The 25,891-nt window shown below is 36.9% G+C and overlaps 1 protein-coding gene and 1 non-coding gene across 3 annotated transcripts; both read right to left on the minus strand.

The window, feature by feature from the left end:
• Positions 1-6,730: 6,730 nt before the first annotated feature.
• On the minus strand, positions 6,731-19,142 carry LOC149811553 (transcription initiation factor TFIID subunit 8-like). Of its 2 annotated transcripts, XM_089993431.1 has the most exons (3): positions 18,179-19,142; positions 7,582-7,960; positions 6,731-6,789 (listed from the first exon to the last, which is right to left on the minus strand). In XM_089993431.1, exon 1 carries the CDS (start codon positions 19,047-19,049, stop codon positions 18,294-18,296), a length of 756 nt encoding a protein of 251 aa, XP_089849557.1. In that variant the 5' UTR covers positions 19,050-19,142; the 3' UTR covers positions 6,731-6,789; positions 7,582-7,960; positions 18,179-18,293. The 2 variants fall into 2 exon arrangements, with proteins under 2 accessions (XP_089849557.1, XP_089849556.1); XM_089993430.1 differs by lacking the exon at positions 6,731-6,789 and having other exon boundaries at positions 7,267-7,960.
• On the minus strand, positions 16,351-16,417 carry LOC149811554 (small nucleolar RNA snoR101). The gene has a single exon (XR_016428647.1). It is a non-coding gene; the product is annotated as a small nucleolar RNA snoR101 (small nucleolar RNA).
• Positions 19,143-25,891: the final 6,749 nt, after the last annotated feature.

Consider the following 25,891-nt stretch of genomic DNA (forward strand, 5'->3'; position numbering starts at 1 on the left):
AATTTCTCTTTGTTTTTGTTAGTACTAAAATTAATAATAATAATAATAATAATAATAATAATATTGTTATTATTATCATTTTTTTTATGAAATTTGTTATTGTGTTTGGCAATCATAGGTTGACTGTGATAAGTTTATTTTATTGGCCAACTTTTAAGTTAAATTTTTTTTGGCCCACATAGCTACAAGTCAGTTTCTTAAGAGTGTCGGCAGCTTATCGTTTTGTGGGAGCCTTCGTATTTATTAGGTTTGGTTGTATCGTTGTCGGTATCATATTAGAGATAAAACGGTGTAGCACAATAATCGACCAACCCCACACCTCATTCATTCATATAAACTTCCAATTGGGAGATCGCTTTCGGTTTAGATCGTACTTTCTCCCTCCCCCCTCCACACACACACACACACACATGTATATATAATTATGGTTATCAACCATCATAGTTTATATATTGAATATACTTGATTTACATAGGTTTGATCTCCAAAAGCAAAATCTAACCCTTAATCATGTTTGGCATGCATTTCTAACATGATTTTTATACTATCTGGAAGCTATCATTATCTTTGTGATTTATTTATTTTTATGACGAGGAATCCTCACCGAAGCTAGGAAAAACCCCGGGTGGGGCCCCAAGACCACCCTGCCTTACGTAGCCCACCTCTGAAACCTACATCTTTATCTTTGTGAATTGTGAGTTGAGAACTTTTCTTGAATCTGGTGGTTTAGTAGACATGATAAACCTCCTAACTTAGTAAATAAATCATGTTAAACACATCTGGGTGATTAGATCTAGAATTTTGTTGCTAGATCTTGTATAATTGTAAGCATGCTTTGGTCCAGCTAGATATAATATAAGGCTGAAAGTTTTGAGTTGGTAGGCCCTGTGTGATACGGATTGTGATAGTCTAACCACTCATAAATAGTAGCATTACATGGACCAATTTTTCAAGAGGATGTAAAGTAGGTGGACCAAATTGTAGTGATATAAACGTGCAAAAAGCATATAGCTCTGTCCAAATATTTGGTTGAGACTTACGGAGTAATAAATAAGCTACATCATCCCTTTTTTTTTACAATGGATGGATATAGTTTTGGCCAAAATGAATTGGTTCAGATCAAATTATTATACCATGTAAGTGGTACAAAGATGAAGCTATCGTTATCTCCTACTCCCTATTCTATTCTAGGCTTACCATAAAAATCTAGGAAAAATATACAGCATTAATCAAAGAAAATATCAATTCTTCATCAACCATCCCCTAGGGGATCCCTACAAAGTTTAATTATAAGAGAAAACCAAGAAACCCTAACCTAAAAAGGATCTTGGATAGATCCAAAGTTCCGATGATAATCCCAAACACAATAAATAATGAAATTAGCATCTAATAACTTAGATCCAAATGGATCACGGAGCCTCAACAACTTTTCACCTTCTTGCCCTTCTTTTTGGTGGACCGTCCCGGATACAGTTCAGTGGGTGCATCACAGATCCAACCAAGTAACTCAGTCCAATCATGCCATGAATCGAGTCATTTGCAAGGAACTCTGGCAATGAGTTGTTCTGATCGCCACACTCACACATGTGCTTTGAATGCATGTGAGGACCATGGAGTGCATGAAACAAGTGCATCTCCCATGTAGGCTCATATTGCAAAATCCAATGGTCACCAATGATGCAGTATACGCAGAAAAGCACAAAAAGAAAGGAAATATCATTAATAAATATGGCCTTAAAGAACCTAGGAGCACCATATATATATATATATATATATATATATATATATATATATATATATATATATATATATATATATATATATATATAGAGAGAGAGAGAGAGAGAGAGAGAGAGAGAGAGAGAGAGAGAGAGAGACTAGTGCAATGACATCTTTATGATGGAGGCTAAAGCAAATGTCAGTTGAAAGAAAGCCTAAAATAATAACAAAAAAAGTACATGGAACTCTTTTTTTAAAGAAAAATGCTCATTGGACATTTGATATAGGCAGAAACTTCCTCCACCCCCCACCCCCCCCCACAAAAAAAAAAAGAATATATCGGCAGATGCCTGCAACACTTTGTTGGCCACTTTTACAGTTTTCCTCTTTAACTTTGGAGATATGAGGGACATTCCTCCTATGCTATTACCATGGTTTAGATTAAGGCACGTAACCCTAGCCTTATGGTTAGGGGTGTCAATGGGTCTGACCTCTCAAAATAGGTGGGTTCAGACCTGGATTGGACTGGGAGGTGTCGGTATCGGATTTGGATCTGACAGATCTTTCATAAGAAAATCAGACTTGGGTCCGATAAAGATTACATAAACCAGACCCGATCCATACCCAATAAAATAATATTTTTTAAAGCTTTTGTCATTAAAAATTTGTGGATATTAATCAGAACTCAGGTCGAATCCAGGTTTGGTATAAAATTTTATAAATCGTACTCGTGGGTTCAACCCGAATAGTTAATTATACCCCTTCCTTTGTTACTGCACCCTGACCCTGCCAAATCCGATATGGGTCGGGATCAGGTCATACCGACCCCATTGACACCCCTAATTATGGCACCGTACATGTGGTCTTATCTTAGTAGAGATCTTCTTAATTATTAGTCCTTCCCCTTAATTTTTATATGATATTGCTTTTCAAATTTGAGATGATAATTTTTTTAAGTATTTAAGTAGGAATTACTTAACCTTTGGAATAAAAAAGAAGCAATTCAATGCATCATGCACATAAATTTTGCATAGGGAAGCAGCTGAAGGAATTGACGTAGTTGTTTGGTACTTTGGTAGTTGAGTATATGTACTTTCAAATGATGATTCCTGCCCTGTGATTACTTTAACAGATGAAATTCTAGTAGATCAAAATGAGTTAATAAGTTTTCATTACTCATTACCAAATAAAAGCTTACACTGAATAATAGATCCCAGCAATCCAAATATGGCTGCACGTACGAATGAAACAGAGACGTCCATCTTCACTGTACCATGTCCGTCTCAAGTACTAATACCATCATGTGACATAGAATGGGTTTCATCATACATTCAATCCTCTAATCAACGGCTAAGATTGGTCCACATTTTCACTGACCCTAGTGGTCCAGATACTTCAGTTGGACAGGGATCGACATAGGGTGAAACCCATCCTATGTCAAAGGATGGGATACTTTTTGATCGGTGGCATACCATATAGTCAATTGCAGCAGCTAGGTCACCGGCATAGTGATGACCGTATCAATTTCTAAAGAAGTGTATTCCTCTTGTCAGTGTCATGGGCCCTTTAATCTGCTTTTCAAGGCTTATGCTTCTTGGTTTTTTGGGTTCTTTTTATTACCAATCCCTGCTCAATTCATATTACCTTTAGGGAGTCTGGCCCTTACAAGACATGAGAATGGCTCAGTGCTTGAGTTAGCAGGATCTTTCTTTTATATTTAAAAGGAGAAACCACCCACAAGATCAGAGACCTAGTCATGCTGGATCTGACAGACGCAATCACGGTCGCTGTCCTGGCAGCATAAAACTACGTGGGCTTACACCTTGCTCCCAGGGAGTCACCGTGGTTCGGCTTGTATAAAGGGTGATGCCCATGGGGTTTGAGCCTAGCAGCCTAGGCCTCATCCCACTACGCCAAACCCCTTTGGGGCAGATTATAGGAAGTTAATAGGGGCAGATGTGAACCCATTCAAGGTCTAATGTAGTTAACGAAATGGAAGTTGCAGGTCCACCCCTCTCATTGATGGTCAGGCCATCAATGGCCTTGGTTTGAGCATGAAGGTGGTATAGCTGGATAAGGGAACACTCGGTAGATGAGGTGCCTGCACTTGCAAGATGGGGCAGGTGTGAAAACATAAGAATGTAGGATATTTAAAATAGGTAACGGGCCCACATTCTGGGGATCACTTTTGAGAATGAGCTTTGCTTCATCTCTAGGGAAGCTCGGAGTCTCTCTCTCTAGGCACCAAAAAAAAAACGAAAAAGAGGATAGGACGATGGATTGATTTGATTATTCCTTCCAAATGAATGACCAATAAAGATACAGGTATGGCCAATGAGTTTGACATTAAAGTTACAAATTTTCTTGCAAAATAAGACACGAGGACACAGACTTTTTAGTTTTTAATTAATAATATTTAACGTTTGATATTGTGATATTTAATAATATATTTTACTTAAACATTAGTAAATATATTAAATGATATTAAGTAATATTAAAAGAATATACTTAACTGTCAGGGTCTATTTCATTGTGTCATAGTGTCATGTCAAGCGACGTGCAGCCAAAATAAAATTCCTTTGTCACATAGACACCGGTACAACACCACATGCAAGTTAAAAAAATGCTTTGAAAAAATAAGGCATGGGGACACGATTTCTTTTAATCAATAAAAATATTTCTTAAATATTTTAATATATAAAACACACTTGTATTAAACATTATAAAAATAACTAAAAACAGCTAAAATACTAAAATAGTAGCTTTACATAGCTAAACGTTTCGACATGTCATAGCAGCTCTAGGTCTTATCAACAAGGACACAACCAAAATAAAGTGTCCCTGTGACATGCTCAACTCACACACGATATGCACACAGTGCGGGAGCGCATGCGCCCAAGCACACACGCACAGAGGGATATCAAGCTTATAATTTTAAGCCTTTTGTTGAAATGTTACAAAGTTTCTACAGTTGTCACAGAAATTGTAAATGACAATAGTTCAGGTTTTTCAACATTTACCTCATTGCACAAGTCTCACATGCCACCACAGCATATTCTTAAATCTCATGATGAGAGTTGTTTTGATCCCAATCTAACCGTATAGATAGATTCGACATGGTAGATATAATAAGAATCATAAGAATCGACTCTTGGACTGTACTTTTTTAACAAAAAAATATAGTTTTGTGTATTGTCAAAACTGTATCTTTGAATCGCCAAAAAATCCTACACATCAAATTTCAGCGATTTAAATATTGATCTTCACTAAATGAATGATGTAGATCACATACATGGAGTCCGATCTGATCAAAACAACTTGCATGAATGAAATCCCTAAAGGGGTATGCAGATAGTGATGACTTTGGGGATGAGTGGAATCTATTTGACCCGACGGCCAATGTTTCATGAAAGGAGAAACCATGGAACATCTCCCGACCACATGCACAGGTTAACTATAATCTCTCTCTCTCTCTCTCTCTCTCTCTCATACACGCACAGATCTAGATGAGACACTTTTCTTGGTGGGATGATTAAAAATCAATGGCTTATATCATACTAAAACTTGATGGCAAAAATGTCCAATTTTTTGGATAAATTGATTGGTACAAAGCATGATCTTTAATAAATTAAAAATGATGAGCACATCATTCACACGGTTAGATCAAGCAAAAAATACCAGCAATTATACTTTTTTTTAATAAAACTGTTTAGGAGCTAATTGTTAAAACATATATTATGCAAAAAGAGGCCCAAAATTATGAAAGTTGGAAAAAGCTGTTGCAAAGAAAATGACACATTGGAGATGATACAAGGCAGACGCCATCGTCTTATTATGATCACTTGAAATTGATATTTACAGTAATTTGTATGACCAACGCCATAGTCTTATTATGATCACTTGAAATTGCTATTTACAGTAATTTGTATGACCGATAGAATGCTGTTACATGAATAGAAGATTTTATTTATTTATTTACAGAAGAAACCCAAGGCCTGGAATCATAGATCAACAGATCAAGAGGGAAAAACTCCGTGGCTAAGACCTTCACCCCAGGGCTTATGATGGGTGTCAGCTTGTGCAAGGAGGTGACACCCACAGAGATTGAACTTTTAAGCCCCCATATGACAGCCAAGGCCCATTCCCACTACGGGCCTCGGGGCACCTATTTTATATCTTAAAATTCTTTTTACCAATAAATGAGAGAACCACTAGTATGAATTGGGCATCCCTTAACCCGCCAAGAGGTGTCATCTACGGTGTAAAACTCCACGAGTATTCCCCCTTGCCCACCAGGGATAGCTTTGCATTGGCTGCAACCTTGCAGCAAAAAGGCAAGCACCTTAGGTATTAAGCTCACAACGTCCTCCCACCTAGCCAGGTGCACGTAGCTCTTGTGGGTTTGTTAGGTTTTCATCTTTTCATCAGACTTGATTTTGAAACGCTCCAAAAATTAGATCCAACCCAGACTTGATCTGAGAAGGGTTGAGATTCAGTTGAGTAAAAGGGTTAGGTAGACGCCTGGCAAATATGATCGGCCAGGTTGAGTTTGGTTTGGATGTGAATTGAGTCAAGTCGGGTACAGATTAGGGGTGAATTGAGTTGGGTCGATAATGGCTTGGCTAAAATAGGTTCCAATATAAATATGTTTGGGTCAAGAAAAAAGCCTTGATTTAGTGCAGTATGCAAACAAACAGGAAGATTACCGAACAAAGCTAAAGTTAAGCTTTCTCTAGAAGAAATAATTTTTGGAGTGACTAAAGCTTAATACAATATTAACTAAATTATCTAACTTCATACACAGAACACAGCATGCACACACACACACACACACACACACACACACTTATTATGTATACATTTATTTATCCACTTAAACAGCAAATCAATTTACATTATTGAAAGGAAAGTAACTGATCATCATTAGAACTGACGGGCATGGAAGCTCAATTCACGATGTAAACAGGGCAAACGCAGGTAGGATACAATCATATGCAACATTTGATGTAGATTCACATGTAATCAGGTCAGGCCTTGTCATTCTCTGATTCAGACTTGACTCTAAAAATGCTAAAACCTAATCCAAGTCAAATTATCATTGGAACATAATTTTGATTATCAAATCCAACAAAACAGACACAAGTTATGTCAGATAATCCAACCCAAACCCAAACTGTTCACATCCTAAAATTAAAGGAAATTAAATATCATACATTTGACTTGCTAAGTAAATGCATCACACCAATGCCAGAGCATAGGCAAAATTCAGGCTAAGAGGATGCTAGGCCAAAGTTTGGCTCCAGAACTCCTTATTGAGCCTAATGTACATAAATCGTATATCTACAATTGACACTGGTGTGTTCTCTTGTGCTTTCTTTTAAGCCATTGATGAGATTGAAACTACAAACGCCTTCAAAGACAGTTTTCTACATTTTGTGGCAGTGATCACTGATGTTCTCTAAAATGAATGAGGCAACCACAAAAAAGAGCCACTTCAGCCTTTGTGATATCTTCAGAAAGGCAGTTTTCTGTATTTAATTGGCAGTGATCATTGATGTTTTCTAAAATGCACAGGCAACCACAAAAAGGAGCCATTTCAGTTAATATCTAAAATCCTATGTTGCTTACTACTTACCCTTTGGAGTATGTTTATGCATCATGGGAAATCTTTGGTGCATGAAAATTCATCGGCATTCAGATATATTAGAAAAAAAAGTTACCCTTTCCAATGTTCAAAATACTAGGAGAAATCCCGAGAGACAGCAATAATCCAAAACTCAAGAGAAAAGAATCATCTAAACTTCCATTCAAGGGAAATATTGCAGAAAAACATAAATGACTACAGCATAAATGGAGACTAACCTGCTGAGTGCCTTCATTATGAAAATGAACCATCAACTTTAAGGGAAAATTTTGTTTCGCTTGCAACTTAAATCTACATTTCATATTTTGTCAACCTTTTGTGAGGCATGTCTGTCCACTCATCTCCAATAGGGGCGATTCAGCAATCAATACTCCTGGTCAAAATACATAATACAAATTACCTCATAAAGAAGGCCCTGTCCTCGATCACTCCTCACCCAACTCAGCTTCAAGTTACCATCAGCTGATTTGGCAGGTTCTCTTCAAAAGTATTTTACACAGACTTCTAACACGGCACCGCACCCACACCCATACGGGTGCAACACGTGGACACGGCTTGCTTTGTGTCAGTTGAAGTCGACCACACTGAAGTCCATTTCTGGCAAAAAGTAGATTCAGTTAACCTTAACCAAGTCCAGTTTTATATATATATATATATATATATATATATATATATATATATATATATATATATATATATATATATATATATATATATATATATATATATATATATATGCACACACATACATGTAGTGTTAACTTAAAACTGTTAAAAATTATATATATACCATCCCCGCACTCCCGCACCCAAGTTTTTTTAAAGTGATGAATCGCCGCATCCGCACCCTCACCTATGTGACATAGCTTCAAAGACGTCATGTTTCTTCCTTGAGTACAGAGAACAAAGGGATATTCATCACTGTAGTTCAGATATGACAAAAAAAATCATAGACTCTCCTAGTCAGGTTTCTTCCAACCAAGTGTTTGAACTTTGTCTTAATTCAGTTTCTCTTTCACCAGCAGCATGGAGGTAAAATGCTGATATTTGACAGTTGCTGCCTCCAGGTAGGTTTCATTTAAAAAGGTTTATCACCAGGCAACCAATTGCTCAACTGCAATCTACATGTTCAACCTTTACTAAAAGGGGAAGCTCAGAAGTGAACCATGTCATGATCAAAATATACAAGAAATTTCATGATGACAAACCAGATTTATAGAAGATGACAAACCAGATTTATAGAAGACATTCATGGTGTTGCTAACATGTGTGCTACCACTTAAGAACAGCATAGAAATTAAAAGGGAAGGTCCATCTCTACAAGGTTATTCTTATCAGCTTATCGACTGCAGAAAATAGAACTATTACTCATTAATCAATTCTTTTCACTAAGTTTTTAGACTAAAACCAGCTTTAACTTCCATACTGTCTTCCATCTCCTTTAGCATTAGAACATGGCTATTTTGATTAACAAAATATAGTCAAACCCATATTTTGAATAGCCACAGGATTTAAAATTTAGAAAACCTATTATACTGCCCAGACCTGATCCATCCTGACCAACTAGACTGAAACTGAATTTTGTCATTTTCACTTGATGATATAAACAACGAAAATAGTAATAGAAGGAATTCTATGATATTGTTAAGGTAGCCTGACACATTAAACACAGCTTCATTATATCATTTAATACAAGTGCACTTTTGGAAGTGCAATGCACTCGAATCAAGGCAATACTCCAAAAAACTGTAAGATTTAAAAAAATAAAAAATTTAATAACATTTAAATTTTTTAATAAAACATATTCCACCCTCTATCCTTCGTCTACCAGTTTCATTCCATATCCACAGGCAAAAACCAACAGCAACAAGTGATTTTATTTAATTAAGAAGCAAGCAGAGTCAATAGAACTCCAAGTTTTATTTTGAAAATAAAAAATGAATGAAATTAGACTTGTCTACTTAACATTGTAGCAACAGAGAAGCCAGTAGCCAACAACAAAGATCAAAACAAACTCTAGTCAAAGCAACCAAAACTGGAAAGAAGCAGGACAGAATAGCTAAGTGGAGGTTTACAGAAGTGTAGATTCTAGATGTAACAAGGGCAGACAATGGCCTGAACTGAAAGAAGGAGCCTATCCACACATGTAACGATAGACCCATTTGATTTACCAGACTCATAACTGTAACTACCAAAAAGATCTGGGGTAGGTACCTGACAATGGCTCAATTTCCTTCTACCCCTCCTTGCAAGGGCACATTTGGAGTCTTATGAGAATCAATAACTTCTTGGACCCTATGAGTTCCAACTTCCAGTAAAAGCTAAAAGTCACAGAAATTTCTAGAGATTCTAACTTTTGGTGTGTCATCAAAATGGAAAGAAGAAGGACAGAATAGCTAAGAGAAGATTTATAGAAATGTAGAGTCTAGATGTAACAAGTATGGTTGATGGCCTGAACTGAAAGTAGGCGCCTAACCACACATGTAACGATAGACCCATTTAATTTACAGGACTCGTAACTGTAACTACCAAAGAGATCTGGGGTAGGTACCTGACTATATCGCTCAATTTCCTTCTATCCCTCCTCGCAAGGGCACATTTGGAGTCTTATGAGAATCAATAACTTCTCCAACTATCAGTAAAAGCTAAAAGCCACAGAAATTTCAAGAGATTCTAAGAGCTGGTGTGTCATCAAATTGTGCACTTTATTCTGGGTACAGCATAAGATTACTCACTACTCGGATGTTAATCTATGATAAAATTAAGCAAAAATAAAGAAAACAGAGAAAATGGATGACCCAAATGTTAAAATGTATCATTCAACCTATGTAAACTTATATATATTTTATATATATAAAGGATAATACATATTCATATATGGTATATATGCATATGCATTATCCTAATTATATATATAAAATATATATTTTTCTATTTATAGGCATAGGGGTAGTTTAGTCATTTCACAGTCTTACGCATATTCCATTTGGAATATGTTTGTAATTTTTACTTTTATTTTTCTTTTTAATTTTTCTCTTTTTTTTTAGTGGTTTGCGCCACCTAGGGAGGCTCCCCAAAGAGTCGTTGGGGAGCCCCCAACAGTCACAAATGTGACCGTTGGGGGCTCCCAACGACTCCTTTGGGAGCCCCCTAAGTGCTCCTCTCTTGTATTATAAATAGGGGTTTTCCCCTTGTAATTCCTTCACTCCTTGGAGGAGCTTATGCTCCATTGTATAGGGTTTTTACCCTCTTCTTTCTATTTCTTCAATAATATTCAACTTATGACTTTAAGTCATATTTATCCCTTTTATGGGTTTATGTATTAGCACTTGATGTGCTTGTGTTGTTCCCTTAAGTGGGTATATTCGCACTTAATGTGCATGTGTATGGGTTCATTATCGAACCTAAAATATTCAAAGTCATTTTCTAACATGGTATCAGAGCAAGGTTAAGATCGAGTTGCTCTTTGGTGCATCGGGAAGCGTGGTATTCAAGAAAATTTTAAAGAAAAATGGTGAAGTATTCATTTCTCTCTCTTTTCTAAAAGTTATTCGGTATGCATTCTATTTCTTTAAGTATTGTATGAAGAATTTAATATGTTCTTTTTATGTGTACTCTTTGTCATTATGTCTTTTTATAAAAAATTTGAGTTACTTGATACTCGATTGAATCTTTTTCATATACATACTTTTTCGTATGTTTTTCTTTGAAAATTTTTAAAATGATAACTTGTTTGGCGAAAAATTAGATATATGATTGCTCAAAACTTAATGGGTCGGTAAAGATTTATGACCATTGGAGCCTTGAATTTATATTTTAAACCTATCTTTGTTTATAAGAATACCTTTTATATATGGTAAGTCTTTAAAGAAAGGTATGTTAAGATTAAAATGTTTGTGAGATGTAGTTTTTCGAAAAATGCTTGGCATATATGAAAAATTCCTTAATAAGTTTTGATTCACTTACCTAATGTGTCCTTTTTATATGAGCAACATTTATATATAATTCCGGTTGAATTAAGTCATGTTTTTTTTTATAAAACTTAAGAGCTTTTTGAATTTTTCCTCAATAAATGTTTAATTTTATAGATTTATGCCATAGTACAATCTTCTTTATCATAAGGTTTTTTAACAAATCGATTATTCTTCTTTGTTGGGATTTCTCTCACTTTAGTGGAGTTTCCCCCTTCTTTGGAAATTTTGTGTGTTTTGAGCTCTCTTTAAGGAGCCTTTTGGTCCTTATAATATTCTTGTGAGTATATGCTCTTTTATGAAGATTTCATGGTTGTTGTGAGAAGATTGTTTGTGAGTATCTTTTCCCTTGCATAATATCCTTCAAAGATTCATTAATACTTGTAACCCTTTGTGGGTCTTTTGAGATTGGTTGTGAGCATCATTTTTTAAGTTACAATAGTGGATTTCATAAGATTTTCAAACTTCACCATCTTTATGATTGCATATGTTGGCCTAAGTTTGTTATTTGCTCATTCAAGATTATTGCCATTTAAAAATCTTGCATTGCATAAAAGTGCATCTATTATCATTTGGTATGCATTTAATTGCACTTTATATCTATCATAGTTGAGGCTTGTTTTTGACTTTTTGATTATTCCAAATGGAATCTTACGCATGATGTTGCTTAATATTTCATAATTGTGTTAGTTGCATAATAAGTTTTTTTTTGTATAAATGACTTCGTTTGAAGATTAAGCATAATTCGTGTTTATGCAAAATTGTTATTATAAAACATATTATTGTGATTGATTATATTGGACCTTTGATTCAATTTTTAATCGGTCCTCTTTTCTTTGAAAAATAATTCCTAAAGTGTTTATTGCCTTTCTGTGGTATTTATATTTGTCCATCACATGTTTTTTTTTTAATGCATCATTGTTTTGGCCTTATTTTTATATTAGAGATGTTTGTTGAGGTGAGTTAAGGGCACCTTGTGTTATGTCATTTTAGATTGTCCAAATTGCCATATTATAGATGGTGGTTGAGGTGAGTTATGGGCACCTTGGGACTCTAGAATGATTTGGTATATGAGTGTGTCACTAGTTTGATGTTGGCCATTGATCTTATGGATGCTCTTATTTATATATAAATGTGATGGATATATGATGTTTGAAACCTTAAAATGTTTTAAGGTATATTAAAATCAAGGTTTTAGGGATTATTGCCCAACCTTTTATTGTTTATGAAAATTATGAGTGCATTTGCACATTTGTGATTTCGTGCTTTTGTGCACAAGTGTTCTATATGTTCTTGGTGTGCGTATGTTCACACATTTATTTTCAAGAATATTGTTCTATCGGTTGTTGTATCTTGTTGAAGATACTTTTACATAGTTTATTCCAAAATGTTATTTTTATGGGTATTCTTTTTTAAGAATATTGTTTTATTGATTCAAGGTTTGATTTATATATATGTTTGTCATTACAAGTTTTATTACCTCAAAAGTCTTCTCCTTTTATAACCCTTATCTAAGTGTCATCATATGCAGACAAGAATTTTATTACACCTTCGTGTGTTGGTAGCCCTTTGTTGGCTTTTGCTCTCTTGGTCTAGTAGCTGAACACACTTGTCTTGAGTGTTATTTTATATAGACAAGGCACGTTGATTCACACCATGGTGTGTGATTTTAGTCCATGTTGGCGTTTGTGTCCTTGTTCTAGTTGCTGAGATGTATGCCCATGGTTGGCTTATTTCACTCATTTCAAGTGTCATCTTATGTAGACAAGAGATGTATTGTGTTTTAGCCCATGGTTGGCTTGCTACTCTTGTTCTAGTAGCTGAACATACTTGGTTTTGAGTGTATTTTTACGTAGACAAGAGATGCTTTTGGTCCATGTTGGCGTGTATTCTCTTGTTTTTGTCGTAGGTGCACTCATTTCAAGTATTATTATATGTAGACAAGAGGTTCTTTTGCACACCTTTGTGTGTGTCTTTGGCCTTTAATGACATTATATTTATATTATTGATCTAGTAGCTTATACACTTGATTTATGGGTTTTGGAGGACTAATGAGGTAGTTGTTTGTAATGGATGAACTATTGTTGAAATTTGCAAAATTTCATTCATGACTTGTGTTTTAAGATATTCAAATGAATCATATTTTTGATATGCATATTTTAAAATCAAGTTGATTTTTTAGCATGTAATCTATATATGAAGTGCCTACAGTTTTTCGGCATCTTTTGTATTTGATATGCAAAATGAGTCTTTTGTCTCAAATGATATTCATTCTTGAATCTTGGGTGGATGCTTTAATATATTTAGTCAAATCATGCTTCTTATATATGACATTTGTTTGACATAGATCTTCGCCCTAAAGATGTGAAAAACTCTATTGTTAATCTATGCGTGTTAAAATTATAAAGCCTCTTGAAGTTCATATTCATCATGCTTTTGAAACATTTGCATCCGGGTTCATTTTGACTAAAGTATGTTTGGAGCATGTTCATTAATAATTTTCTTTAAGTGTTAATTCATTTCATGATAGTATATGCATATGCTCATTATGGCCTTTTTAAGGCCCTCATTCAATAAAGCATATATAGCTTATGCCTCTTCGTAGGCTTATTGTGGTGTCCCTTAGTGGACCATTTTGTTATTCCCTATTATGGGGTTATGTTTGTCCAATGTTGGACCTTATGAATGCATTATGCATTCTTGCAATTCATTTCCGCATAATTTGCTTCCGCTCACTCTTTAACATGATGTATGATTTTGAAACTTTGGTTTTCTAAATTTACTTTTCATGCTAAAATAATTATCCTATCATGTGCTTCAAATTTCTATGCATAAGTTATATTTTTGCACCATTGTTTTGCGGATGTGTCATCCGATATGATTTCAATTGAGCTTGATAGAAATGTTCCAATTGAGTAAAGTGCAAAGACATGTTTTACTTGTTTCTTTGTTGTTGTTCCACAGGATCTTGAAGATAAGAGGAAAAGAAGTACCTTGGATAGATCATGGAAGGTATTCATCGTTAAAGACGTTGGAGGAAGACATTTGCAATGACATTCGTACGGAAGGCTCTTGAAGACTTGAGAGTCTTCCTCCTGCTTTCTTCAATCTTTTCGTTCCCCCAAGCAAAGTTTGAGGGGGGTTGTTAAAATGTATCATTCAACCTATGTAAGCTTATATATATTTTATATATATAAAGGATAATACATATTCATATATGCATATGTATTATCCTAATTATATATATAAAATATATATTTTTCTATTTATAGGCATAGGGGTAGTTAGTCATTTCACAGTCTTACGCATATTTCATTTGGAATATGTTTGTAATTTTTACTTTTATTTTTCTTTTTCTCTTTTTTTAGTGATTTGCGCCACCTAGGGAGGCTCCCCAAAGAGTCACCTCTCTTGTATTATAAATAGGGGTTTTCCCCTTGTAATTCCTTCACTCCTTGGAGGAGCTTATGCTCCATTGTATAGGATTTTTACCCTCTTCTTTCTATTTCTTCAATAATATTCAACTTATGACTTTAAGTCATATTTATCCCTTTTATGGGTTTATGTATTAGCACTTGATGTGCTTGTGTTGTTCCCTTAAGTGGGTATATTCGCACTTAATGTGCATGTGTATGGGTTCATTATCGAACCTAAAATATTCAAAGTCATTTTCTAACACCAAACTCCTCCCCTCTTCCAAAAGATGGGAGAGTACAAAAGATGTTTCAATATTGACAGGGATGATATTTGCGAACAAAAATATCAACCGGTAGTGTTTCATTGAATCAATTTCACTGGTTTGTGGGTGTTGAGGAAACCATAGAGGCATCCTCAACCTCAACACTACATCACCAGCTTCACAACCAACAAAATGAGGGGAAGCCAATAAAATCCTAAAAATATAAAGATAAGTACAGAGAACACACACATACACAGACATTTCAACTTACGAAAAGAGTGAGATGCATGGGACAGAAGAAACACTTTTAGATGATCAAATTGGTTTAGCTCATTTTTAGGAAGTGTTTGACCATTCAACTACATTGACAGCACTTTACCAGCTCAGAGAGAGAGAGAGATGTTTCAACTTTTACAGGAGTGAGATTCATGGGACAGAAAAAACACTTCATCAGATGATCGAATTGGTTTTGCTGATTTCAGGAAGCATTCGAGCATTCAACTCTCTCTCTCTCTCTCTCTCACACACACACACACACACACAGACAGAGAGAGAGAGATATTACACTTTTATAACACTCACTAATCAGCAGGACAAGGAGGAAAAACTAGAGCTTTTCTTTGGTGTTCTGTGAAGCAAGGTATGTAATGCCTTTAATATTGACGATCAGGTTAGGTACTAATCTATTTATTACAATTTGATTTACCAAATACATATAGTGTATCCCAGTAGCCACTGCTGGAGCTTTAAATATGAAAATTTCCTTCCCATCTTGCCCAAACAACAGAACCAAGACAGCCAGCAGGTACGTCTTGGCACCCACATATGTGCCACTGTCTAGATGTCAACTAGCCTCCAGCAGTACTTTCCATACGCTTCCAGCAGGCTCAAACCAAGTCTGCCTTAATATTGGGCATGTAATTAGAACTATAAGTTGGAAACAAGTAGTTCGTCTAGGCCTAACCACCGATAGCATTAACTGGATCTAGATTGAACCATATTGAATGAGACAGCACCCATCACACTCCTATAACATTTGGCAGTTCTCATAGACAAACTTCTAAATGGTAACTCCAGTAATTGGTGAAAAATCAATGTGAAAACTATAGCCATCAAACAGGAACAAAGAGAAGGATGGGTTGACCAAAAAAGCTATAACTACAAATGTAGCCTCTCACAAATACCCAACACTGCAAGTAAGGGCTTACAGGTTGGCTTGAATGGCAAAATTTATAGCACTAGGTAATGAAAGAATTCAACATAAGAAGCATGATCATGACTAACAAGTACCATGATTAGCTATCTAGTACAACTCAAAAATAAAAAAAAAATAGATGTGCATCAGAAATTCATAAACATGTCAACATGTGAACTTACCTCAAGTTCAGAGATCAAGTGTAAGCCATCATTTGCACGTGCCAAAAACAAAAAACATAAAATAATTTCAGAACCGCAGAATTTAAAACCATAAATACATAAATCCATAGGTCTGTCAATGAAACTAAAATAAAGTATAAACTATGAATGGACTAATAAAAACCACCATCACAGATATTGCTGATGTTGTGAAATATAGTGATATCTTGATATAATTGGAAAAAATTTAGAAATGGAAAATATCTTGATGGTTCCATTATTTTAAAACTATCACTATATAGTCACTATAATTTCATTTTTTTGGTATTTAAATATATTTTTGTTATTCCTCATATTTTATACTTTAAAAATTAAAATCTTTTTCAACTTTCCTTGACAGTATTGAAAAAAAAACTATTCATATTTTTGTATTATAATTTTCAAATTTTTCCAAGATTTATAGAAAATACTATAGTATCTTGAGAAATGCTTTGACGAGATAATTCCAAGACCAATATTGTAACTGTGGTAAAAAGGCAATGCATGGATGAGGCACTCAACTTAAACCCCATCCTAGATGTTCCTATAAGGGAATAAGGGAGCACATATTGATGCACAGTGGTGCATGAACAAACTAAATCATCATAACAATGAAGAAGTAAAGATGAAGAAGTTGTGCCATTTAGTGAAGTATACTTTAGGTAATTGATACATAGAAAATGAGTGAAACGACCATAGATACTCATTAGAAGTATTGGGAACAGTAGAAAGAATCAATTGCCACCAGTCAGGAAAGGGGGAAACCTGAAAGGTGGTGATTATGAGGAAGAAAGACTGGTGGATTAAAAACACATAGTCAAGGGCCTCAGAAATACCTCCGCTTGATTAACTTCAACTCTGATGCACAAAATTTAAGTCTATGACTTTATAAAATGGATAAAATTTATTTCATATTTAGCCATTTATTCTTACATGCGAACAAGCATGGACTGAAAATCCACAAAACCATTTAGCCAATAAGTTAAACCAATCAACGTAAAGTGATAGATAATAGATATTTGGCATATGCGAAAATCACAAGCTCATAAAGCTTCATCACTATTATACATCACAGGGGATTTGACAAAAGAACCATGGGATGTATAGTTGCACATCTTTACTAATTGTATTCCATGTATATTTCTACAATTTTAACAGTTGTTTTCCTGTGTGGCACTTTTTTGAAGCATCTCTTTATCTAACTGGAAACTCACATTTTCAGTATTCATAGTCCATAAAAAAAAGAACGGAAACCACACGGGTGCTATTTTCTTTGACTATTAGAGTATTACAGCATCATCCTTCAGGATTAACAAGTAAAGAGGCATTCTGCATTCTATCCTCGCTAACAACTTCATATCCATTTTCATTGGGGTCTTTGAACCTCATGGTCCTGATTATTACCTTATCACATGCACCGAGATCCTCATCGCCAGCTTGTTTGCCAGTTTTGACATGGTGACCTGGCACAATACAAGATTACCTTACACCCATCATCGCTTCGTCTGTTCATAATTCTCTATATTCATATTCATACGCCTAAGAACATGAATTGCAAGTAAGTGACAAAAGAATGAAGCAAGAGACGAAGTTCATGTGTTTGGAAATTCTTAAGTAGTTCTCTTTCTATCACGAAATGCTTAACACGCAAAATCCAGTAGAAAGACCAACTTCAAATTAACCAAAGAGAAGAGATGCAACCAATAAGGACGATTATTAGAGAACAGAGATCCCAAAAATAATCCCAAATAGGAACAACAGTTAACATACCATGATCTCAGATTGCGAGTGAACAAGAAATCAATAGACTATTTGAAGTCTTTGAGAGGGTTGCTAGGAAAAAAGCACAACCCTGCACCAAATCTTCACTTTCCTCTCCCCGTCTTCAATCCGCCCTTCCCTTCACACTCCTCTCCCAGATCTTACCAAGCCAAGACCTCCTTTTCCCACTATCAAAATCGTCCCTATCAAAAGACTTCTCACAATTTCCAAACTTGAACCTCACAATAGACCTCTCCGGCAGCAGGAAACTTTGGCAGAGTCCAGAACCAATCCCACTCTTGCTCATCCCAACCACAGGCCCGGCTCGATCCTCGGCCCAGACTTCTGCTTTCCTCTCTTTCCTGCTACGAAAACCCTCGGGAAACGCAGGCAGCCACGACGGAACGTGCTGAAACGGCGGCTCCTCCCCCAACTGCCAAAAACTCGGCGAAATCCCTACTTCCTTCGGAAGAATCAGCCAAGGAACCTCCTTCGCGAAGGGGATTTCATCCGCCACGGCGATGAACTCGACGATCTCCGCAAGGGCGCCCGATCTCGCGAGCGGGCGATTGAGATCGGACGCGCCGGAGAACCCCTGCGAAGAGGCGAGGTCCTCGACGGCGCGGACGACGTCGAAAAGGCTGCACTCGGTCCGGCCGGCGGATTCCGAGTGGTGGCAGGCGGACCTAGCGAGGTGCCGGATGTAGGCGGTGGCGACGCAGGAGAGGGAGTCGAGGGCGGAGAGCTCCGCCGATGGGAAGCCCGCGCTTCGGCAGATCTGCGCCACCGCCACACGGGCGACGGCGGCCGCGAAGGAGGAGGAAGACGACGGCGGCGGGGACGGGGAGCGGCTTCGCTCCGCCTCTGTGTCGCCGTTCATGTCGGGAGATCGCGGGAGGTCTCATGGATATTTCCGAAGGAGACGTTAAACCTCCCCTAAACCCTAGGGGACGTAAGGGAGGACAACCTTATATAGGACCCCTAAACGAATGGGAGGACGATGATTCTGGCTACGAGAGTGGTGCTCGGGATAACGGTTATGGTTCTTCTTTCAAGAGACAGCAGGGGAGGTAGGAACACACATATTATGGAGTCACGTTAGTTATCATAGTTATTGTTGCAGCCTTTTTACGATCTTAATTTTTTTTTGGGTGGTAAAACAAAAAAATACTACACTTTTTGTTTGATTGTCAGAGAAACGCCTTTTAGTGGATTAGGTGCATCAACACACGGTTTGGTTTGATAAAGGGCGATCAAGTGCAGCAGCACACTAAACTTGTGCAACTTCTTTTTAAAATATTTTGATTGTTATACACAGTACGTTCATCCAGGTACAGACCATTTGTGAAAGCCATCAACTTGATGGGACGTTACGAGTACAAAAGCCACGGGACGTCACGAGTACAAAAGCCACGAAAACATTTTGTTTCTTTGTGCATTCCACGGGTATCATAGACATATATAAGGTCCAGCAGGTTATATGTTACCCCGGAACTGGGTAGCTCCATCTCATGTTTGGGGGTTCTCAAATAGCGCTAAGTATAAGATGCAGACCGGCATGTATTCCCATGTGTGTCCGCAATACATTGCATCATAATTTGGTACCATCGCAAAGACTTAAGTACCCTTTATCGCTATTCTCTTCTTCTTTCTGGAACGAACATAAATACCCTCTATCTAGAAAACTGAGTCGGCGGTTCGTGTAAAGAACAAAATTGTCCTTTATCGTTATCACGCCAAAATTTTCAGCAAAGTTTACGTATGTAGCAAGTTGTATGTTGTAGGATTTAAATAGTTCAAAACAATTCATTCTCGCCCTAAGCAGAAAACTCTATCGAAGCATACTTTGCCTTCGTCTGTTGTCACCGGATCATCCGTTGCCTTCTTCTGTTGCCGCCGAAGCATCCTTTCCTTTGTTCTGCTATCGCCAGAGCATCCATTTTTGTCTTACGCGCAGTCGCAACATCGTTGCCACCATCTGTTGTGTATACGTTTTTACTGTTTCTTACTCTACAGTTGAAATATCCAAAATCCTATCATTTCGGTGAGTTTCGTGTAAGGTTTCGTTATTCAATCTAAAGGTTGCTTCTTATACAACGATTTGTAAGTTTGATAAATCTTACAACAATGTATACTTATGAACCCAAAAAATGCGATGATTTGTAATCATGATGATCGTTTAATGTGTTGTGCAGGTTAGCAATGTCTGCGGCTCATCAGAGTAGAGATACCCCGTCATTCTATGGGTTGTGTATTAGAGAAGTGATCTGCCAGTCTTATCTATATAAGGTTTTTGAAAGGTACCAAAATATATTTAAGATTGAGAATGATAAAGACAGAGAAAAAACATTGGAATTGTATTATGCGGAGGATTATCCATCAGATATTGAGGCTGCGGACCAAATGAAGAATGTTGAAGAACTAAAGATGCAGAAGAAGGAGGACCAAGAGAAGGCAAAGCAAAGAAATAAGGAGGAGAATGTAAAGAAAAGGCAAAGGAAGAAGGTAAAGCAGAGGGAAAGACAAAAAAAGAATGAGGAGGAGAGGGAAAGAAAATTGAACAATCTAAAGGAGTATGCTAAGACAGAAACGGACAAGCTGTTGTTGGAGCTTATAGCAATATGAAATAGGGTAAAGCTACTGAAGGAGGCAGAGGAGAGACGAAGGCAATTGAATAAGGAGGAGGAAGAGAATGAACAGAATAAGCTTCAGGATAAGGAAGAAAATGAAAGGCGAAAGAGGGAGAAGGAGTATGAGGAAGGGAAGGAAATGCAAATGAAGGAGGAGGATGAGGAAAAGAAGGAAAGGCAACAAAAGAAGAAGGAGGAGGAGGAACAAAAGGAAAGAGAAAGGAAGAAGCAGGAGGAGGAAGTGGAGGAAAGAAGGAAACAAGATGAGGAAGAGAAAGAAAGGCAGCGAAAGAGAAGGAGGACGAGAAAAAGAAGGAGAGAGAAAGGAAGGAGAAGGTGGAGGCAGTGGACCAACCAGAAAGGCCTAGGTTGGAGGGAGAACATGAGAAAAGAGTGACCAAGGTAAATAAATTTGTCCTGTCTGTGAAGATTTAATAATATGTTTAGCGATTTTGGTATAGCGATTACTGTGTTAGGTATTAATATGTATAGCGATTACTGTGATAGTGTGTGTGTAACAAATATTATTTATAGCGATTAGTAGAATAATATTTATAAGTACAAATGATACTAATTTACAATTTGTAAGAATAATATGTTATTGTGTGTTATAGGGAGGTCACTGGAGAAGTAGAGCACCAGGTGAAAAGCTCGGAGGTCGGTGTCAATGGCATGTAGTTCTGTCGTGGTATGGTCAGCTGAGTGCATATCAGAAGGACCGATTATGAAATATGCACTTCGGTGGACTTTTGGACCAGCAATATTTTGAAACTTGCTGGAACACGATGACCCACCTGGTAAATAAGTGGAATGATAAGACGAACACATTCCAGTTTGATTCTTTTGAGATCACCATGAGTCTAGAAGATGTGGCGAGGATCACTGTCCTTAAGTGCGATGACAGTGCTGTCTTATTACGGCATTCAAACTATAACGCAAGGGAAAAATACACGACCCTTCTAGGAATGTCGATGGACGAATGAAGTCAATGTATTTCTGGTGGAATCAATTCCACATCAATGAAAGTCTCATCTTTTCGTAATAAATGGGAAGGCCGCTCCGCTACTTGTGCATCTGAAATAGCTGACCAAGAGTTGCTCGGCTTCCTTCTTTATTTTTTTGGACTTACTTTATTTTTCGATTGTTCTCGTTCGAGAATAAGTTACATGAGGCTGCAGTACCTGGCAGACTTAGATGAAGTCGACAACTATGCCTGGGGTGCCGCTATGCTCGCACACTTGTACAGTCAACTCTACCGTGCGAGTAATGGTATGAAAATAGTTGGGGGATTTTGGCCATTTGTTCAGGTATTTGTTTATTACATAGTTATTATAGACTAAGCTCATTGAAGGTTGTAGTGTTACTAATATATTGTTTTTGTTAGGCTTGGGCGTGTGAACATATTATCCCATTGCGTCCACATTGTGGCCCTGTGATTTATGGTTTTCCAAAGATCGGTCGCTGGGCTAGAATAAACGTCACAGTTCATAATGCGAAGTCCATTTTAGATGGGCTGCAACTAAATGAGGTAAACATTTTAAAATTGTTTACAATCAGGTCAGCATTTATCATTCAGTATTATAAATCATTGTAATGTTTAGCATTCTTAAGTAATCATCGCTGCAGGATTTTGTCTTCCGTAGTACATATCGTTGTCGCCATATCATTCTTAAGTAAATTGTAATATATTTGTCACTCTTTATTAAAAAGAATTACCAATGTATAGGTTTTGTGGAGACCGTATGGAGATGGGGAGGACGATGATCAAGACGTTGTTGGAGAGGCTGCTAGATTGTCTGACCGCGATTTGTGGTTGTTTTGCACTTATGAAGCTGAGTTGCAGCATGGTAGTCGAGTTCTCCTATAATCTGGCTTGGGGCAGTCTATCCCAAATAAGCCTTTGGACGTGAGAAGAAAGATGAATAGTGGTGGGGGCAAGAACGTGAATTGACGCGAACTCTACAAGAATGAATTATTAATTTGGAACGCAGGTGGTGTCTGTGCCGTATCGTATGATTATAAAGGACGACAATTTGATCCCTTCTATTTCAAAAGGTATTGAGAACCTATGCGGCAAAATCTGGAGATTGAGAAAATTGGGAACCCATGCCTCCCAATTGCCCCCTTTCATGTTGCAGCCCAGCCTCTACAACCCGTCCGTCGTCTATAAAAGAGAACATTGTCTCTGGTTACAACAACGATTACCTCAGTAACAAATCGCGATGAAGAGCGAACACTTGCTACAAAAGAGAACATTGTCTCCGCCGCAAGGTTTGAACTGATGAAGAGGAAGAATAAGAAATTAAGGACAAATATAAGCAATATGGGGATACAATTGAACTTAGTGGTAGAGATGATGACCGATTTTTTTAATAAGATGGACGCAACCAAAAGGCCACCCATGACAGACAGTCCACCAAGAAAAAGAAAGAGACGAGTCTATCATATTTCATCTGATTCGTCAAGTGCCACAGAATAAACCTTATGTATTCTTTTTTGTCACGATAGGTATTTGTTGTAATTGTATAAGTAATTGTCGTAACGTGACATTCTTTTATTGTTTAATTCTTTTTTATTACATCTAACAGACATGTTTCGTCTGTGGATCTCGTAAATAAATAAACTTTAATCGAAAATAGATGTTTGTTGTTCAGAAATCGTGGCATTGCCTAACCTCCTTGATTGAATGAAAATCACAATATAACTCACAATATAACTCATCATTTTTTAATGAAATTCGCAATAGATGTCTGATTGGCACGAGTAATATTGTTCACAAATCGCAATATAACTCATCATTTTTTATTGAAAATCGCATAACACATGCGATTTATGCGGTCAACATGGTCTCGTAATCGACGTTAGGAAATGATTAAGGTCACCATCGATATGATAGATCATTTCTGTTCAGCAATCGTTGTATTTGTCTCTGCCTTGATAGAAAATCACAAAAAGGATTTACGATGTATGCCGTGAATAATAACTGAACGAGTTTTGACGTCGTAAATGATAACAGTCAATAGTGATAAGAAAAGTTTGATGCTCAGAATTCGCTATTGGTGATCAACAGTAAATTCAAATCGTGCAACAAGATGTTGGCCAGCCATAATCGGTACGATATGGTTCCCGCTCAGAAATCGCTCATTTGCAGGGACACCTTTAATCCAAACCGCAAAATAGGATTGCAATTCATAAGGTCAACAATGCAGCCTCCATGTGAAACGACGTTTAATTTATTTATTTAAAATGCAATCATTTAATTTGCAGGCGGTTTTCGAAAAAGGGCGGCATGTGAAACGATGTTTTTTTATTTATTTAAAATGCAATCATTTAATTTGTGGGCGGTTTTCGAAAAAGAGCAGCATGTTAAAGGATGTTTCCTTTATATTTGACTGACAACGTCGATTCCGTAGCTGCATTGTAAAGGTGTCATCAATATCTTCGTCCAGGCATGGCGCTGAAGAAGAGGACGATGAGAGCAATACGACCAGGCATGGCGTCAAAGGAGAGGACGATGGGGGCAATACAACCATGCATGGCGCCGAAGAAGAAGACAACCACATCCACAGGACCAGCACTAGCGCTTAAGGCGTATATTTTTTGAACCTCCTGACCGGTTTAGGCAACATTTGCTTTTTTATGTCGTATGTATTAGATTTGTGTTATTTACTGTATAAAATAATTTCAATGTCGAATTCTGAATACTACGCTCATAGTGCACTCAGTGCAACATCCACAGACAAGGGTGAGCGACAACGCCCTAAAGAGTTTGTAGATGACATCAAGCATATACAAGATGAATTTGCACACAGGAACACTATCAGTAATTTTGTACGTATGTAACCACTAGCATTTTCTAGGTCATCGGTTTGTATATTTTGAAGTGCGTAAATTTTTGCAACCAGACAATATGTGATTTTGTCAATTATATTCAAAGCAACGCAACGAGCAATATAGTACACATTATCACCCCTTATTTCATGGTATGTCTGGTCTGCTATTGTTTTATTTGCTTTTATGACTTATGCATGTTTCTTGGTGGTTAAACCTTACTATTTTGTGCAACAGATGTACGTCTGGCGAAAGCCATACACCAGTGGATTCGTAGATGCACTACCTTGTTGGAATAACGATGATCACTGCGTAGACTTTTCACATTTTGAAAAGGTAAGTGAACAAACCTCTTCTCCAAGGTTTAGTCCTAACATCACCATCATGATATGTCTATGAATTTATAAATTATTGTATCGATTCACAGATTTTACTTCCTACACTCTGGCAAAATCTCGAACATTGGGTCTTATACGAGATGAATTTACGGGAAAAACAACTATGGTGCTACAACTCATTGAACTCCCATAGTGGTGTAGAACGTGACGCTATGCATTTGGTAAGCTTCTGTCCATAGGTGAATCGTAGCTATTTGAGGTGGATCAAATTTTACTATATTCTCCATTTATTATAGGCGGGATTCCTAAACGACCTTGTGGGTGTCGACATTGTCGAGTGGATGTTGCTCTGTGCTGACGATGTTCCTTTACAAAGTAATAGGGTCGATTGTGGCATATTCGTAATGAAGCATATTGAAGCAATATACAATGGAGAAGAACCTTGTTTCGACGTTGTATGAGCTTTGTATCCGCTGTTATTGGGGATTCCTGTTATATATTGGTTTCACATTACATATTTTGTTGGAGGAAGATATACCGAAAGTGCGCGATGAAATATGCCGAAACTTGATTGAGTTTAAAAAGTCGGCAGACATAAATAATTAACCAACAAGACTACTTACAAAGGAAACAGACGACACGATCCAGGAAAGTTGACAAGGATGTAAATAAATTTGTAACAGATTTTGGAGACTATCTAAACCAATTTCCGTAGGCAAATTTTGTAAGACTACAAATTTTGTAAATCTGTCTCCGTTGAAATATAATTTAAACTTTACAAAACACGCTTGTAAAATGTTGTACTGCTTCATTTACGAAAATTAAATCGTAACGAGAAATAGTTTTGTGTTGCATGCGGTGAACCAATGCTAGTAATGTTGCTCTTCAGTAATTAAAAATACTGCACAACGAAAGATATTTTG

Source organism: Nuphar pumila, chromosome 17 (assembly GCF_984573655.1).
Source record: "Nuphar pumila chromosome 17, dmNupPumi1.hap1.1, whole genome shotgun sequence".
Classification (NCBI taxonomy): domain Eukaryota; kingdom Viridiplantae; phylum Streptophyta; class Magnoliopsida; order Nymphaeales; family Nymphaeaceae; genus Nuphar; species Nuphar pumila.